Source organism: Trachemys scripta, chromosome 16, assembly GCF_013100865.1.
Source record: "Trachemys scripta elegans isolate TJP31775 chromosome 16, CAS_Tse_1.0, whole genome shotgun sequence".
NCBI lineage: Eukaryota > Metazoa > Chordata > Testudines > Emydidae > Trachemys > Trachemys scripta.
This window is the reverse complement of record NC_048313.1, coordinates 9670630-9688443: the sequence shown is the minus strand read 5'-3', so window position 1 is coordinate 9688443 and position 17814 is coordinate 9670630. Positions and strand designations below refer to the sequence as shown.

General features: G+C 61.1%; 3 protein-coding genes across 5 annotated transcripts in view; 2 read left to right on the top strand and 1 right to left on the bottom strand.

Moving 5' to 3' along the window:
* SHC1 (SHC adaptor protein 1) overlaps positions 1-200 on the bottom strand; it is a 33976-nt gene extending 33776 nt beyond the window's left edge. Inside the window, exon 1 of one of the 2 annotated variants that reach the window (XM_034792019.1) lies at positions 70-200. The gene's annotated coding sequence lies outside the window, so the exon portion shown is untranslated. The remainder of the gene's footprint in view (positions 1-69) is intronic. The other variant, XM_034792021.1, reaches the window with a different exon arrangement.
* Positions 201-505: 305 nt separating this feature from the next.
* CKS1B (CDC28 protein kinase regulatory subunit 1B) lies at positions 506-2982 on the top strand. Its single transcript, XM_034792025.1, has 3 exons — positions 506-663; positions 1095-1222; positions 2362-2982. The coding sequence occupies exons 1-3, from the start codon at positions 605-607 to the stop codon at positions 2412-2414; spliced, it is 240 nt and encodes a 79-aa protein (XP_034647916.1). The 5' UTR covers positions 506-604; the 3' UTR covers positions 2415-2982.
* Positions 2983-4814: 1832 nt separating this feature from the next.
* On the top strand, positions 4815-16163 carry FLAD1 (flavin adenine dinucleotide synthetase 1). Of its 2 annotated transcripts, none has more exons than XM_034792654.1 (8): positions 4815-4879; positions 5579-5803; positions 6442-7201; positions 8381-8528; positions 11018-11116; positions 12649-12838; positions 13725-13798; positions 14159-14508. In XM_034792654.1, the coding sequence occupies exons 2-8, from the start codon at positions 5645-5647 to the stop codon at positions 14292-14294; spliced, it is 1566 nt and encodes a 521-aa protein (XP_034648545.1). In that variant the 5' UTR covers positions 4815-4879; positions 5579-5644; the 3' UTR covers positions 14295-14508. The 2 variants fall into 2 exon arrangements, 1 of the variants encoding a protein (XP_034648545.1); XR_004648383.1 differs by lacking the exon at positions 4815-4879 and adding an exon at positions 16061-16163 and having other exon boundaries at positions 5291-5803; positions 14159-15462.
* The last annotated feature ends 1651 nt before the right edge of the window (positions 16164-17814 follow it).

Here is a 17814-nt window from a genome sequence, read left to right as displayed (position 1 = left end):
AGCGGGGACGGGCTGGGGGAGGGGCGGGGGGGTCGGACAGGAGGGGCGGGGCCCGCGAGCGGCTCTCACCGGGGCACCATGGATCCTCCGGGCTCGCTCGGCTGCCGGCGGCCGCGGCTCCAGCACAAACTTCTGCCCGGACCCTCCCTCAGCCACTCACTTCCGGCCCCCGCCCCCAGCGCGGCCTCATCGGGCCCCGTCACGTGACGGGGGAGCGCTACGCTCCAGACAGACGCCGGCGGCCGGAGACGAGCCAATAGGAACGCACGCTCCTTTCCACCCCGCCCAACGAGCGCCAGGGCGGAACGCACGCGCCCCTTCTCCGGGCTTGGCCAATGAGAGCGCAAGGGGAGCCGGGCGGGGACACGCCCCCTGCTGGACTTAGTCAATCGCGTCCCGGGCGATCACGTGAGAGGCGTTCGCCCCGCCTCCTCCGGCTGGACCAATGGGCGCGGGGGGCGGCGGCGTTTGAAAGCGGCGGTTGAGGTCGGTGGGGGAAGGAGGGGGGCTGCGGGCGGGCGGAGGGCAGCGCGAGACCTACCAAGGCGTCGCGACGGCCCGGGAGCGCGCAGAGGCCGCCGGGAAGGGGGCGGACCGCGGGAGCATGGCGCACAAACAGATCTATTACTCGGACAAGTACGACGACGAGGAGTTCGAGTACCGGTGAGCGGGGGCGGGGCCGGCGCGGGGCTCCCCCCGGGCCCGTGTCTGGCGGCTCCGCCCGGGGCCAGGCCCGAACCCGGCCTTGCAGCGGGACGCGAGCCCGGGGATGTGGCCGGGCAGGGGCGCGGGCGGGGCCTGGCGTCGAGTCTCTCACCCCGCCCTCCCCCTGCTGTGTGGACAGGAAACCCGGGCCTGACACGGGCCTAACCCCTTCCAGAAGCTTCGCTTCCAAGGCCGCCCCCCCCCCCCCGGGCCGCGGACAATCCGCTCCCGGCCGCGGGGTGCCCACCCCTGGGCTGCCCGATGCCCCCTCTGGCCCGGGACCCTAGGGGAAGGGGGAGCGGGCGGCTCCGGGGGGAGCCGGTCACTGAGGGGCTGGTGGGCGAATGGTGAACGTACCTCTCATGTTGAATTCTTTCTCCTGCCTGCAGGCACGTGATGTTACCCAAAGATATCGCCAAACTGGTCCCTAAAACACACCTGATGTCTGAATCCGAATGGAGGAACTTAGGAGTTCAACAGAGCCAAGGCTGGGTCCATTACATGATCCATGAGCCAGGTTAGTTGGCCGTGACTCACGTCACTAAGCCTATGGGCTACTTCACTAGTCTGGGATCTTGGTTAAAGTTATAGTCATTCGCGTTAGAATGAAAACTGACACTTCCTGGTGCTAGATTTGATGGGGTTTAGCACACTTGGCGATGGCGGGGAGCCAAAATCCTGTCGGGTACCGGATACGGGGCAGGTTTTGGGCTGCGTTCACATGTGTAATCATAATGACTTCAGTGGGAGTTAAATATAAGTCAGGAGAGTGGAATTTGGCCCCCAGCTGGCTTACTCACTCAACAGCCGGAGCATCCAATTTCCTGCAATGCTAAAAGTCTGCAGCCGGCCGAGCCTTCTGTTCCTAATGGTGATGAGCGTTTAAAAGAGAACTGGATAAATTCATGGTGGTTAAGTCCATTAATGGCTATTAGCCAGGACAGGTAAGGAATGGTGTCACTAGCCTCTGTCTGTCAGAGGGTGGAGATGGATGGCAGGAGAGAGATCACTTGATCATTGCCTGTTAGGTTCACTCCCTCTGGGGCACCTGGCATTGGCCACTGTCGGTAGACAGGATACTGGGCTAGATGGACCTTTGGTCTGACCCGGTATGGCTGTTCTTATGTTCTTATATGAGCTTTGCAGAAAGACAGTGCCCATTTCAAAATCAGAATTTAGAGACTCCTGCTATTGCAGTTCCTTCCTAGGAGAATCCCTGCCCCCCTTTAATGGGCTATAAACCCTGCTGCATGCTAGTGGGGCTGCTGTTTACGGCAGAGCTGTCACCCAGCTGGCCTGGGGAAAGAACTGAAGCTGAGTGTTCAGTCTGCCAAGTGAGGCACGGAAGGACAGGGTATTGCAGAAGTGATCTTTGTAGCAATAGGGGATGTTGTCATCAACCAACTGGGATTCCCTTTTCTGCAAGCTTGAGCACATGAGGGAGACGAAATCTAAATTGTGAGTGTATATAATGACACACCTGGCTAAAGGGGCTTCTGGCAAATTAGATCAGACTGTCGGTATCAATTTACAGGGCTCTGGGTCTGTGGTTTTATTCCCTTTCTAAACATTGCAGACTAGGGAATAAGTGAACAGAACGCTTGTGCATTTTACCCTGCAGATTGTCCTAATGCTCTGCTCTCCATCCCCTCTCAGAGCCTCACATACTGCTGTTCCGACGGCCACTGCCAAAGAAGCCAGAAAAATGAACCTGTTACGTCTGACCTGTGTACAGAACCTCCCCTCTCTGTCTTCTCTTAGATACATGCACCTTTGGGGGCTTTGTCTCCTGTTTTAAATATCTGACACGTTTCAATACATTAAAACTCCTGGCGATTTAACTTCAAGCAAATCCAATCATCATGACAATAGTGGCTGGTAGAAAATGACTTGACTCAAAACTAGAGTCTGGCTTTTACATATGAAATATCTGTTGTATAGAACCCAATGATTCTTACCTACTGAGTGTGTCAATGCTCTCCTGAGCACTACTTGAGCAGAGAGATTTTAACTGCAAAATCTAGACTTCAACAGTTGAACCATAAATATTTTAACATTGTTTGGCACGTGATAGTTGCTGCTTGTACCTTATACTCCAGGGGGTATGTTGGACTTTATTCCAGGTGGACACTGTATCCACTTGCTTGGCATCTGCTTTAACACTGTTTGATATGTATTTTTGAATCTGTATTTTTGAATAATTTTTAAAGTTCTAGAAAGCCTGTTCAAAATCTGTGGTTGAAGTCCTTCAATAAAGAGGAAGTTTTTTTTTAAATACATGGGTTTCCTCTCATTCATCTGAAACAATCCTCTCTGCCACCTTTTTGTTGTCTAAACACTGGATATTGTTCTCCTCCCTCCCTCCCCTCCCCCCCCCCCGCCGGAGTGGGTGGTGCTAACACATGCCTTTGTTTTGTTTCATTAGTTTCAAGTGTTAATCCTCCACAGATGTGTAGAGAGAAATAACTTTGCAGGATTCTGGTAACGTGCCTTAATCTCATTTGCTCTCAGAAAATCTTTCCTAAAAGAGATGAGACTATTTAACTCTTTAAAAGGCTTATTACCTCACTACTAAGTACCCAAGGATTCTCTAAAAATGTCTAAGACACGCCCCCACCCTTTGTCTACAAAATTAGCCTTGATGCCCCAACGTGAACTTTTGGTCCAACAAGGCAATAATCATAGTAAGAGTTTAAGTATGGTTAGGTCTGCAGCATTCAAGGTTTAGAACAGGGGTCCTCAATCTGGGGGTTGGGACCCCTTAGGGGGTCACAAGGTTATTACGTGGGGGTCGTGAGCTGTCAGCCTCCACCCCAAACCCCACTTTGCCTCCAGCATTCATAATGGTGTTATAAATTAAAAAACACTATTTTATATATTTAAGGGGGGGGTTGCACTCAGAGGCTTGCTATGTAAAAGGGGTCACCAGTGCAAAAGTTTGAGACCCACTGGTTTAGAAGACCTCCCACTGTCTAACTAGATGGCTAAAGCAGGTTTTCCTAGGGGGGAGATTTCCTATGTCCTTTTTGGAGTCTGTATCTGCAATTGATGTACAGCTCCTCTGTTTTTCTCATAGAGAAACAGGTCAAGCACTTGACTCTGGGTAGCTGCAGGCCTCTGACTTCTTGAACCCTAGTCAGCCCTCTTACTGGCAGCTTTTTTTTAGTGGGTCATGACTAAGCAGTGAAGCAAGGAGCTAGTTCCCTGTAAAGTGGTATGGGCAGGAACCATGCCCCTAGTGCTAACTGCCAACAGATAATAATACCTGAAACAGTCTACCCGAGCCAGCTCCAGCCTGGTGTCCATCGGCAGGGCCCCATGGGGTAGGGAGGGAAGGGTAGCAAGCCCGATTCCTGCACTGTGCCACAATCCCAGTACCATGAAACTCACAGGGAAGGGTGCATGCCTAGCACCCCCTGGGCTGGGCAGTGAGCCCAATCCCTGCAGCATGCCAGGATCCCAGCACCGGGGGGAAGGGTGCCGAGGTAGGGCCTCATGGGGTGGGCAGGCAGTGAGCCCAGATCCGGGCCCAGGGGAGGGTGCAGAGATAGGGCCTCATGGGGTGGGCAGCGAGCCCGGATGCAGGACTGGGGGGGGGGGGCAGGGAAGGGTGCTCAGGAGGGCAGCGAGCCCGGATGCAGGACTGGGGGGGGGGGGGGGGGAGGGGGGGCGGGGGGGGGCCCGGCCCCCGGCCGGCGGCCGGGGGGGGGGCGGGGGGGGGGGGGGGGGGAAGGGTGCTCAGGAGGGCAGCCAGCCCAATCCCTGCAGCATGCCACGACCCCAGCACTAGAGGGGGGCCACGGACACGCTCGGCCTGTGGCCACGCCCTGTGCATCAGCGCCCCCTGCCGGAGAAACGTGGAGGAACCTCAGCGCCCCGCCCACGGGGAAGCTGCAGGCCAATCGGCTGCTAGGACGTTCCATTGCTGGGAGGAACCCTCCACGGGCTGCAATGGTTCAGCCCCTGCCCCGAGCAGAGCAGGAGTCTTCCGACTCCGATGTACGTCACTTTCTCTCGGGTCAAGACTGGCCAATCAGCGCATTCACAGTCTCCCTGTCTACTGACTGGCATCCCGACTATCCAATGAAAGGAGAGAGGGCCGGTGGAGGCGGGGCTTCACTCGCTGTGGGCTGGGAAGGCGGGTCCGGGACTGGAGGCGCTGAGCTGCCAGCGGGTGGGGGTGGCCGGACTCCTGGGTTCTCTCCCCGGCTCTGGGAGGGGAGTGGGGGCTGGGGGCCAGGACTCCTGGGTTCTCTCCCTGGCTCTGGGACGGGAGTGGGGGCTGGGGGCCAGGACTCCTGGGTTCTCTCCCNGGGAGGGGAGTCGGGGCTGGTGGGTTAGGGGAGTGGGGCCTGGGAGCCAGGACTCCTGGGTTCTCTCCCCGGCTCTGGGACGGGAGTGGGGGCTGGGAGCCAGGACTCCTGGCTTCTCTCCCTGGCTCTGGGACGGGAGTGGGGGCTGGGGGGTGAGAGCAGGGGAGGCTGGGGGCCAGGACTCCTGGCTTCTCTCCCTGGCTCTGGGACGGGAGTGGGGGCTGGGGGGTGAGAGCAGGGGAGGCTGGGGGCCAGGACTCCTGGCTTCTCTCCCTGGCTCTGGGACGGGAGTGGGGGCTGGTGGTTAGAGCAGGGGGGCTGGGAGCCAGGACTCCTGGGTTCTGTCCTTGGCTTTTGGAGGATAGTGGGGTTTAGTGGTTGGGGGCTGAGAACCAGAACTCCTGGGTTCTTTTCCCAGCTATGCCCCCACTCATTGTCTGACCCTTTGTTTCTGGCTCTCATACCCAGTCTCTCTACTTTGGGTCATTTCTGTGCTCTCTCGGGTGTTCATATTGATGCCGCCTTAGCATCCTTGTGAGCACTCTGATGTTCGGTTGCAGGTGCTGTTGTCTTGGAGATGCCTGGGTGTCATCTCTAGAGCTGGGGGGACCTGACTGCAGGGGCCCATGCACTGGGCCCTCAGGATCTGTAGGAGCATTGGGCGGGTGGGACGGGAGAGCAGGCCTTTCCAAGCCATGGCTGCGCAGAGCAGCACCTTCCCTGCGCAGAATGGCCACAATGCCGTCACAGCCGGGATCATCATCATCGGAGATGAGATCCTGAAGGTACGATACTGGCGCTGCACTGTGCACTCCCCAGCTGCCCTGTCCGCTGCGCCATGTCTGTGTTTGGGATCAGGCTCCAGATTGACAGAGACTGGGACAACAATTTCTCAGGCTGGCCGTGAACTTTATCTTCCCCCACGCTTGGCCAGATTGCATCACCCGTGCTCACCTTGGTAGCTCCTCATGCTGCGGGTCGACCCGGGCCTACTCAGCAGGATGGAGGGGCCCCCATTTAGCCGTAAGCTAGTGGAACTCACCCTAGAGTCCCAGTCGAGTTTTATTGAGGGGCCTAGCTAGGACATCCCCATTGTGGGGAGGTCGAAGTGCACGGGCTGGTAAATGTTCAATGACAGCACCTTCCCCCAAGAGTCTGAAAAGTCCTGGGCATTAACCAATAGTCCCCTCTCCCTCCCAGAGACAGGGATGGAACCCAGGAGTCCAGGCTCCCAGTCCCCCCCCGCTCTAACCACTAGTCCCCACTCCTTCCCAGAGACAGGGATGGAACCCAAAAGTCCTGGCTCCCTGTCCGCCCGCTTCCCTCCCCCCCCACAGGCATCTCCTAGTTCTGCAGCATGTAGCCAGTGGTGATGCACTGCGCCTTTGCTGGCTGGGTTATCTCACAATATTTTTGCCTCCAGGGACTCACCCAGGACACAAACTCCTTCTTCATGTGCCGGAAGCTGCGGTCGCTGGGAGTGAAAGTTGCCAGAATCTCCGTGGTCCCCGATGATGTCGATACTATCGCCACGGAGATCTCCTCCTTCGCAGCCAAGTTCACCTATGTGCTGACATCGGGGGGCATCGGCCCCACCCATGATGATGTGACCTTTGAGGCGGTGGCCAAAGCCTTTGGGGAGCAGGTTTGCCCCCACCCAGAGCTGGTCGCCCTGGTACACAGGTTCTTTGGCAAGACGGATGTGCATTGCCCCGAGATGAAGCTGGCGCACGTCCCTGAGTCCTCGCTGCTCAACTACGGCACGGACAAGAGGACGGGCGATGCCATGAAATACCCCCTTGTCAGCGTGCGCAATGTCTACGTCTTCCCGGGCATCCCAGTGCTGATGGAGCGGGCACTGGAGGGGCTCGGCCACCTCTTCCGCAACGAGCAGACCCGTTTCCACTCCCGGGAGATCTACGTCAGCGCCGACGAGACGCTCCTGGCACCTGTGCTCAATCAGGCCAACGCCCACTTCGGGCACCACACGCACCTGGGCTCCTACCCTGACTGGGTCAACAATTACTACCGCGTGAGGCTGACCCTGGACTCGGAGTCTGAGCAGCACCTGGAGGAAGCCTACAGCTTCCTGATGCAGAACCTGCCCCCTGCGCTGGTCGTGCCCCTGGTGACAGACCCTGTGGCGCGGGCAGCCACAGACGTGTATGCCCTGGCTGAGTCTGGTATGGCCTGGCTGGAGTAGCTACAGGGGCATGTGGCTCTGGGCCTTGGTCCTGCTGCATATAATAGGGCAACCGAAGCACCAGGCTCCCTCATGGTGCTTCCCACCCACCTGCCTGAGCCCGGACCTGCAGGGATCAGTTTGAAGGGGGGGTTCAGTCAGACCTGGGCCTCTGTGGAGGCTGCCAGCCCTGGTAGGTTCGGATGTGAGCACCCGTCCGGCTCCAGGCTGGTCCCTAGCCCATTGTGCACAGGCCAACAGTCACCATGGAGTCACAGCTGGTCGTGACTGAGCTGGGCTGGCGTGGAGAGGGAGCTGCCTGGCCGTATGGTCACAGCATTGGCCTGGGATCTGGGTTCAAATCCCAGCTCTGCCATTGGCTCGGTGTGACATGGGCCACTCACTGCCTCTCCCTTCCCTGGGTCCCTGTCGATAAAACCAGCCGCTCCGTTCAGCCTGGGAGCTCTTTGGACAGGGACTGTCTCTCTCTGTGTCCATGCAGCGCCTGGCACCATGGGTGGGGCCTGTAGGCACAGCTGTAATGTGCTGCTAATGAGGGTGGAGAAGGTCTCTGGAGCCTCCATGTCCTTGGGGATCAGGCAGGCCTCGTCAATGCCAGTCTAGCAAGAGCAGCTTTGCCCTCCCGGTGTGGCAGCATTGGCAGAACTCTGCTTAGAGTGGCATAGATTGTGCCGGTTCCCCGCACCAGCACGGTTCTGCCAGTATAAATGCGTCTGCGAGGGCTCGTACTAGCAGAGCTGCGTTGGTGAAATGTCCCCAGCGCTGACAGAGCGGGGCAGGGTCACCTGCCAGCGTCATGTGGGCCTTCAGATTGGGCCTCTTCCTCCCGGCACGGCTGTGCTGCACAGGCCAGGCCCGAGGCTGATGGGGATGGAGCTGAAGGATGGCTTTGCTAACCCTGTTCAGACCCCCCACCCCAAAGCCAGGCTTCCGGGGCCCTGTGGAGAGAGGGGGAGCGCTCGCAGCTGCCTGGCCAGGAGTGTAACCAGCAACCTCCCAGATGGGGCAGCCCCAGGCTTTGGGAGACTGGGACCTACCCTGCTAGCTGCTGCACTTGCCTCATCCCTGGGGGGACGGGAGGCTCCGACCTGCACCAAGCCCAGTCCCCCCTCGAGATCCCACCACCTGGGTCCTCGCCGACTCCTCTCCTCTGCGGCAGGTTCCGCCCTGGGCCAGAAGGTGGCAGCAGCGCTCCGGACCATCGACGAGGCCTTGGATCGGTTCAGCCTGGCCCAGATCTGCGTGGGCTTCAACGGGGGCAAGGACTGCACGGCCCTGCTGCACCTGTTCCATGCCGCCGTGCAGAGGTACCCGCTGCTTCCCCCTCCTTGCTCAGGCAGGGCCCGGCCTGCGTCAGAGCCCCCAGCGGGCGGGCTGGCCTGGGCATGGTGCTCAAAGGACGTGGGGTCTAGGGAGTTAGAGCAGTGGGGTGGGAGTCAGGACTCCTGGATTCTATTCCAAGCTCTAGGCAGGGCCGGCTCCAGGCACCAGCCCACCAAGCTTGTGCTTGGGGCGGCACCTGGAGGGGGGCGGCGCGGCGCTCCGGCCCCCGGGGAGAGTGGGGCCACGTCCGGGCTCGCCGCCCTCCCCCCGGCGCTCTGGCCGCCCTTCCCTCCGGCGCCCTCCCCCCGGCTGCCCTCTCGCCACCCTGCTCCCTGCGTTCTGGCCGCCGCCCTCCTCCCAGGGCTCCAGCCACCCTACCACCCGGCGCCCTCCCCCCGGCCGCCGGGGGGGAGAGCGGAGCCCCCGCCGGGGCTCACCGCCCTCCCCCTGGGGCTCCGGCTGCCCCCTGGGGGGGGGGGGCGGCCAGCAGCTTTTTTGCCTGGGGCGGCAAAAAAGCCAGAGCCGGCCCTGGCTCTAGGAGGGGACTGGGGGCTACTGGGGAGCGTCATAGAAATGTGGGGCAGGAAGGGACCCCACAAAGTCATCAAGTCCAGCCCCCTGCGCTGAGACAGCGCCAAGTCACGCTAGATCGTCTCTGACCGGGGTTTGTCCAACTTTCTGAAACTTCTGCCATGATGGAGAGTCCGCTGCCTCCCGCTCCAGAGTGTAACTTGTCTTCGAATCAGAAAGATTTTCCTGAATCTGCCCTGCTGCAGATTCCGACCATCGCTGCTTGTCCTGCCTCGGGTGGAGGTGGAGTACAATTGACTCCCATCTCTATAGCAGCCTCCACAGATCTGCAGACTGTTCTCAGCTCCCCCCTCAGTCGTCTTTTCTCAAGACTGAACATGCCCCGTTTTTGAGCCTTTCCTCCCAGGTCCGGTTTTCTAAACCGTCAATCAGTTTTGTGGCTCTCCTCTGCGCCCTCCAGTTTCTCCCCATCTTCCTTAAAGGCCTGGCCTCCCTCAGCCCCACACATCCCAATCTCACTGCATCCAGGTGGGCTCTGCCTGCTCCCCCTCTCCAGACCCAAGCCCCCCTGCTTCCCCGCTGGGCATCTGATACCCCCGACCCCAAGCCCCCTCTGTCCATTGTCTTCTCTCCAGGTAAACAGGGTCATAAACAGTGTCGCCTGGGCCTCCTCTCCCCTCTTCTGTCCTCTGGCCCCTCTGGCTGGAACCGGCTGGTCAGGTCACCGGAGTCCTCTCCCCGCAGCCCATTGTCCTCCCACTGGCCAGAACCGGCTGCAACTCCTGAGCTGGGTCTCCGGGTCGTCAGGTCACCAGTCACTGGGGTCTCCATCCTCCAGGCTATCGGCTGGGGTCCCAAGTTCCCTCTCCGGTCCTGTGTCCCAATGAACTCCCTCTCCCCTCACCTCTTTAAACCAGCAACACCCAGGGGCACTGAGTCCCGCCCCCTCTGCATGCAAACCACTGGAAAAAACAAGAAAATCCCCCACTCCGTCACATAGTGCAGTACCCAGAACTGGACACAGGACAGCTGGGGCCTCAGCAGTGCCAAGCAGAGCGTGACACTTCCACACAACTCTCCCAGGAATGTGCCCTCGTAGTGGACTTTTTTTGCAGCTGCATCGTTCTGTTGCCTCCTATTGAGTTTGTGGTCCGCTGTAAGCCTCAGACCCTATCCAGCAGTGCGACCCCCCCCCCCCCCCCCCCCCCGCTAGTGCCCCTTTGTAACTGTGCATTTGGTTTTCCCTTCCTGACTTTCGTGCTTAGCACTCGTCTTTTCTGAATTTCATCGTGTTGATTTCAGATTCATTATCCAATGTTGTCAAGCTCATTGTGAACTCTTATCCCGTACTCCCACATGCTTGCAACCCCTCCCAGCTTGGTGTCCTCCACATCTTTTATAAGCATGCGCTCCGCTCCATTATCCCAGCCAGCAATGAACACACTGAGCGGTACCAGAGCCAGGCCCGACCCCTGCAGGATCCCACTAGATCCGCCCTCCTACTCTGACAGTGAGTCACTGCTCACTACTGTCTGAAGACGGCCTTTGAGCCTGTTGTACACCACCTTATAGTCCTTTCGTCTAGACCCTGCTTGTGAGAATGTCTTGTGAGACTGTGTCAAAAGCCTCACTAAACTCAAGATCTCTCACATGACCTGCTTCCCCCATCCCTATCAGAGCGGGAAATTGGGCTGGCTTGGCATGACTTGTTCGTGACAGATCCATGCTGGCTGTTCCTTATCGCCCTGGTCTCCTCTGGGTGCTCCCAAGTTGATAGTTTAATAGCACGTTCCAGGGTCTGAAGTTGGTCTGACTGGTGTATAATTCCCCGGACTCCTGGGTTCTGTCCCAGCTCTGTCACTGACTCGCTGCGTGGCCCTGCGTAGGCCAGGCCAGGCGGCTGGGGACGGTGAGTCATGGTGACGGATGTCTCTCTCTCCAGGCGATTCCCACAGCGGGAGGAGAAGTTGCAGGTGCTCTACATTCGCATCGTGTCCCCCTTCCCCGAGATGGAGCAGTTCATTCAGGCCACCACCCAGAGGTAAGAGGGGGCTGTATTTCCAGGTAGCTCCCCACCTCCCTGCAGTGGAACCGCCCAGGCAGGCTGGGCTTCAGAGGCCTCTGGCACTTGCAGGCTGGTGAACCTAACTTCAGTACCAGGCAAGTTGGTTGAAACAACAGTAGAGAGCAGAATGATCAGACCCAGAGCTGAACGGGACAGGTTGGGGAAGAGTCAACACGGCTTTTGTGAAGGGGAATCATGCCTCAGCACTATTCGAATTCTTTGAGGGGTCAACAACCATATGGACAAGGGTGATCTAGTTGATATAATGAACTTGGACTTTCAGAAAGCCTTTGTCAAGGTCCTCGCCAAAGGCTCTTAAGCAAAACACACAGTCATGAGAGAAAAAAGTAACTGATCAGTAACTGGTTAAAAGATAGGAAATAAAGGTTAAGAATAAATGGTCAGTTTTCACAGTGGACAGAGGTAAATAGCAGGGTTCTCCAAGGATCTGTACTGGGACCAGAGCTGGTCAATATACTCATAAATGATCTGGAAAAAGGTAAATGGTGAGGTAGCCAAGTTTGCAGACGATACTAAATTACTGGAGATCGTTAAGTCAAACAAGTTACAAAGGGATCTCACACCTGGGTGACATAGTAACAAAATTCCATGTTGACAAATGCAAAGTGATGCACATTGGAAAACATCATCCCAACTCTGCATACACAATGATGGGGTGTAAACTCAAGAGAGATCTTGGAGTCATTGTGGGTAGTGCTCTGAAAACACCCACTCAGTGTGCAGTGTTGGGAATCCCCCGTGCCCTGGTGTCACGGAGTATTGGGGGACTTAGGGCCCTGCACCCCCGGCTTCCTGCGATTCACTATGACTCTCAGCCAGCCAGTAAAGCAGAAGGTTTATTTGGATGACAGGAATACAGTCCAAGACAGGTTTTGCAGGCACAGACAACAGGGCCCCCCTCAGTTAGGTCCAGCTTGGGGTCCCAGGGCATGCCAGCCCACCCCCCTTGGGGGGTCAGAGCCATCTCTGCCTCCCAGCCATCTCTCCAGCCTGCTTCCAGCACTCTCCCTTCAGCGACCCCTCCCACAGCCTTTGTTCAGTTTTCCGGGCCCGGAGTCACCTGACCTCCAACCCCCTCCTGGGTTCTCATGTTACAAGCTCAGGTATGTTCCCTCGGGCCGACTCCCATCCCCCGATGCAGACCATCCTAGTCACACTCCCCTGTCAGCATTCCCACACCCCAGCAAGAACAGTCCCAGTTCGTCACACCTGGTTGTCCCTAAACCTCTGACTGCCAAGAGCTGGGACTGGAGACGGGGTGGATCACTGGCTACTTGCCCTGTTCTGTTCATTCCCAGCGAAGCATCAGGCACGGGCCACTGTCGAGAGAGAGAACACTGGGCTGGAGGGCCCATTGCTCAGACCCAGTCTGGCCGTTCATACATTCTTATGAACCAACCAGTTCATTGGGGTGGGGGCCTTGACATCCCCCTGGGGCTTCCCCACCCTTCAATGTTGTGTCCCCTGCGGCTCTTTCTGCGTGCTAGGTACGACCTCCACCTCTGCGCAGTGCAGGGCCGCATCCAGCAGGCACTGGCAGACCTGAAGGCCCAGCACCCCCAGCTGCAGGCCGTGCTGATGGGGACGAGGAGGACTGACCCCTACTCCCGCACTCTGACGCCCATGTGTGTGACCGACCCCGGCTGGCCCGAGTACATGCGGGTGAACCCCCTGCTGGTGCGTCATGGCGCAAGGGCTGCTACTAGTGGGGCAGAGAAGTGCGGTTTGAAGGGCAGGGAGCCAGGACTCCTGGGTTCTATTCTAGCTCTGGGAGGGCAGTTAGCTCTAGTGGGTTATAGCAGGGGGCTGGGAATCTGGTCTAAGGGATGAGACCTTAGTCCCCCCTCTCCTGTCTGGCACTTCCTCCTACCCCACCTCTCCCCTCCCCATGGCATCCCTCCCGCCTCCCCTGGGCAGCACTGCCTCCACCCCCCCTCAGACTCTAACCCCTGTGGGTTGTCTCAGGCCCTTCCCAGCAGCGATCCAGTCCCAAGCTAGTTCTCCGGACAGATCTTTCAGACAAGCCCCAAAAAACCTGGGCTAGGAGTTAAAGCTACTGTGTGCCTGTGTCCACGCCCCGTGGTTCCCTGTCCTGCCTTGTGCCCACGTCCGCGCCCCGTGGCTCCCTGTCCTGCTGTGTGCCTGGGTCCGGGCTCCGTGACTCCCTGTCCTGCTGTGTGCCTGGGTCCGGGCCCTGTGGCTCCCTTTCCCGCCATGTGTCCGGGTCCAGGCCCTGTGGCTCCCTGCCCTCCTGTGTGCCAAGTCTGGGCCCCGTGGCTCCCCACCCAACTTTGTTGTTTCACCCCCCACCCCCACCCCAGCTGGCCATGCTGAGGGGATGGTCGGTGTGCCGAGAGGGAAGGTGTTGGGGGGACAGTGACAGTCCCAGTGCCTTTGAGGAAGGGATGGCAGTGGCTTGGAGCAGGGACTGGCTGAGCCCCACACAGCCCCCCCCCCCCCATGCCCATTGGGCTCACAGCCAGCTGGCCTCAAACGAGGGGAGGGGGAGCCAAGCGCCAAGGGCTCCGCACGGCTGCTGCAGTGACCTCTGTTCTGCCTCCAGGACTGGACGTACCGGGACATCTGGCAGTTCCTGCGCACGCTCTTCGTCCCGTACTGCATCCTGTATGACAAGGGGTAAGAGCCCGGCTCGGGGGGCGCTATGCCTCCCCTCCCCCAACCCTGTCACTGCTCCCCAAGCCCTCGTCCAGAAGGACCGGCTGGGCTGGGCTCCATGGCCCGGGGGGTGGGCAGCTAGGGGTCCGTGTCAGTCGGGTGTTGCCCAGGATCTGGAGGGGCGGAGTGAGGGCTGGGCAGTGTGGGAGGGGAGCTGAGGAGGGGGCAACGTGGTGCATGAGGTCAGATGGCTGACCAGACCCGCCCCCATCCAGGATTGTGCAGGGGCTTTCTAGCACAGAAGGAGGCGCTGGGCAACGCCTGGCGTCTAGGACCCCTTGTGCCCCCGCCCTGCTCACAGCCCCCCTCCCCCTGTTGCAGCTACACCTCCCTGGGGAGCATGAGCAACACGCAGAAGAACCCGGCGCTGCGCTCCACCAACGCACTGGGCCAGGAGAGCTACCGGCCGGCCTACCTGCTGGAGAACGAGGACGAGGAGCGCACCTCGCGCCAGTGAGGCCCTGCCAGGCAGGCCCCGGCCACAAGAACCCCCCGCTTGGCGGTGAACTGGGCTGAGCGCGGGCTGCTCCCCTGGGACACCCACCCGCGGCCTGGGGCCCTGCCTCCCAGACACCTGGAGCAGCCGTGTGCCCCCCGCCCACTGGGCACTGCTGGCTGGGGCATGCGGAGGGAGGGCCTGGGGGCCCTCTGAATAAACCCATTGTACTCAGCCTCCTGCCTGCGTCTCCTGCCAGCACCGGCTCCCGGGGGGCTCAGAGCGTGGCCCCCACGGTGTGGGTCGGTGGGTACATGGCAGTCCGGCCTGAGGAGGGCGGAGGACTCTGGGAGATGGGATGTGCAGGGAATGTGACCCCTCCCTGGGCCCATTGGCAGGGTGCCCCCGGCCAGTGCTGCCTGGTCTCTGGCAGCCTCCGCTCCTGGCACCACATCTCCCCATCCGCACTCTCCCTGGGTGAGCGCCAGGGCCAGGCTCCCACTGGTGCCATCTGGCTGGGGCCCCATGCCCTGTCCAAGGGGGGGGGCCTAGGGAGGCTGCGCCCCTTTTCCAGCAGGTTCAGTCTGGTTGGAGGCCAGGCCAGGCCCCCCGAGGGCAGGAGCGAGCAGACCTGCTCAGGCAGCAGCCCCTCCCCCACCCTGCCCGGGGCCCTATTCATGCAGCCCTTTGAGCTGCAAAGAATCCAGCCGCTTCCAGCCTCTGTCACGCGGCTCTCCCCTGCCCGCGGCAGGGCCCAGACCCGGCTCATCCCCGCATGATGCATCTCCTGGGCAGACGCCTGGCCTGGCAGCCCCGGTCCCTGACCCGCTGCCCCCTGGCGCAGCTGGCCCCGTACCCCCTGCGACGGGCGGTTCGGGGCATGGTGCTGCCGGGGCCCCTCCCCAAGGGTCCTGTGGGGCTGAATCTCAGCTACTGGCTGCTGGACGTCCTGCGGGAGTGCGCCTACCTCCTGCTATGCTGCTGGTGCATCAAAGAACTGCTGGACTAGCCCCCCGCCCCCTCGTGTGCCGTGCTGCCGGGTGCTTGTCCTCCCAGCCCCCCTGCCCCTCCGCAGGGCTGGACCCACTGGCTGCACTCTGGGATCGCCTGACCCCTTGCTGCTGGGGGGCCTGGAGCAGATGGAGCTCCCACCAGAAGGACCCTTTGGGACGCCCTGAGCCTGTAGGAGGTGGGTATGAACGTCCCCCGGCCTTGCACTGCCCCCTGCCTAGACAGCCCAGCGCTGGTCAGAGTAGGGCCAGGATCCAGCGGGTGCCACCAGCCAGGCCGGGGATTCTCTGCCCCCAGCAGGCAAATCCACAAGTGTCTCCTCCAGCGCCCTTGTCTGCGGCTAGCGACGGCCAACAGGTGAATGGGTCGGGCTGGCACGGCCACCCCAGGGTCGCGCAGTTCAGAGCCATCACATGGGGCTCCGATGGCATCTTCCTTCCTTCCCAAATACCAGCATGCGGCAACCTGGCTCCCCCTCCGCCAGCAGGGCCTGGCACCTGACCTGGCCTGAGCGCCTCTTTCCCACGATGCCACAGGGGGCTGAGTGGGCAGCCAGGAGGAGCGGGCTCGGCTCAGCCCCCTGGGCTGTGGGGCCCAGTGAGGGAGGTGGCACCTGGACTCCAGGCTGGGGGATGGGCTGTGTCCTCTGCTCAGCAGGGTCCCCAGGCAGTGGGAGGTGCTGTCTCATGGGGTGGGGACGGGCTCTTTCCCCCCAGGTCTGTGGGCTCCAGGCTGCGTCCGAGCCACGGCTACTGGCTTTGTTTTCTCCCCTCTAGCTGGAATCCCGGCTCGCCAGCCCCGACAGGACGGGAATGGGACTTGACGGTGGATGCCTGGCCCCCGGCCCTGCGCTCCCCAATAAACCTGAGCAACGCGTGACCGCTCCGAGTGCTGACTGTGTGTGGGCTGGGGGTGCCTCTGACTGGGGCTGGCCCCCAGGTGGCTCCAACCGCCTGCTTCAACTGCCCTTATACCAGGCCCAATGCACCTTCCAAACATCTACCCCGGCTGGGCCTGGGAGCTGGTGGGGGGACGGGGGGAAGGGGGGCAGGGCCCACGGCGGCCAAGTCTCTGGGCCGAGTTTCCTGCAAAGCTCCTGCTGTTTATCCAACTTTTCCTTCCTGTGTTTGGGACATTATCAGCGTGGTCCCAGCCCCCTCCCCCAGCCAGCCCCCGCTTGGGCGGGCAGGAGTCCCTCGCCCAGCACACTGGGACGCCGCTCAGAGTGAAGCTGGCATGGGCAAGGAAACGAGGAACGACCTGGGACGGGGGCTCTGCACAGCTCACAGGGGGCCAAATGCCCTGGGCCAGGACATGGCTCGACCCCCAGAGGGAGCATCTGTCCCCCCTCTGCCATGGAGCCCCGGCGCTGGGCAGGGGATGGGCCCCTGGGCCTGAGCACCAGGATGCCGGGGTTCTTGTGCCAGCCCAGGGGTACCACACCTGGCATCGGAACCCCCCACTGCCTCCCGCAGCACCGGGGACCCCGGGAGGGCTCGGGAAGGGCCGTGCTGTAGCACCTTTGTCTGAGGGTCCCAGGAGTCCTGGTTCCCAGGCTACCCCTGCTCTAACTGCTAGCCCCTATGCTCTTCCCAGACACAGGGATAGAACCCAGGAGTCCTGGCTCCCAGCCCCCACTGCTCTCACCACTAGCCCCTGCTGCCAGTCCTCCCCTCCCCTCCCTTTATCTGGCTGTGACTCAGTTCCTTGTTTAGAGAGCTGCTTTCTCGGCCTGTCTCCACTCCAGGCTGTTTCCTGTCGCCTGCCCCCCAAAGATCCCGCCCGTGGCTCTGCCAAGAGCCGGGGGAAGCTGCAGAGGCGGGAATGCACCCAGCGGGCCAGACTGGCTGGAGCTCCGGCAAAGGTCACAGACCGACCGGCCACTGACCGGCAGCTTGGCGTGCACCAGGCCCTGCAGGGCCTCCCCGGCCCGGGGCATCCCAGCCTGGGCCTGGCAGTGCAGGCGCCTGGGGGAGCCCAGGGGAAGGCTGGGGGTGGGGCCTGGGTCCCCCCAGAGACCCTGGCTGCGCCGTGCCGCCCGCCCCAGCAGAAGGGCTGCCCCTGGCACTGTCCCGGCACCGGCGGGGACCCGCTGTGCGGAGGCTCCGCAGGGCCTGGGCCCGGAGCAGAGTTGAGTGGCTGGCGCCAGCACAACCTCCCTTATCTCAGTGGGAAGTTGGGAGCAGGAAGCCCGGCTGAGAGTGGGATAAGGGCCCGTTTACATTAACCGCCTTTCCATGGAATCTGCTCCCACCCTCTTAAAGGGACAACCCCCCAGCGTCAGCCTCGGGGAGCCCCCTCCCCACAGCCTGAGCCAGGGCCCTGGGCGCAGAGCTGGGGGGGCGAGGGGGAGCAGAGAGGGGGCCGGCAGAGGTGGGATGGGGGTAACAGCGGGGTGGGCCGACAGGCGTGGGGCCGGCAGAGGTGGTATGGGGGTAACGGCGGGGCGGGCCGGCCGGCCTGGGGGCGGCGGGGGGGGGAAGGGGGGAAGGGCGGGGGGGGCGGGCGGGCGTGGGGGGGGGGGGGGGGG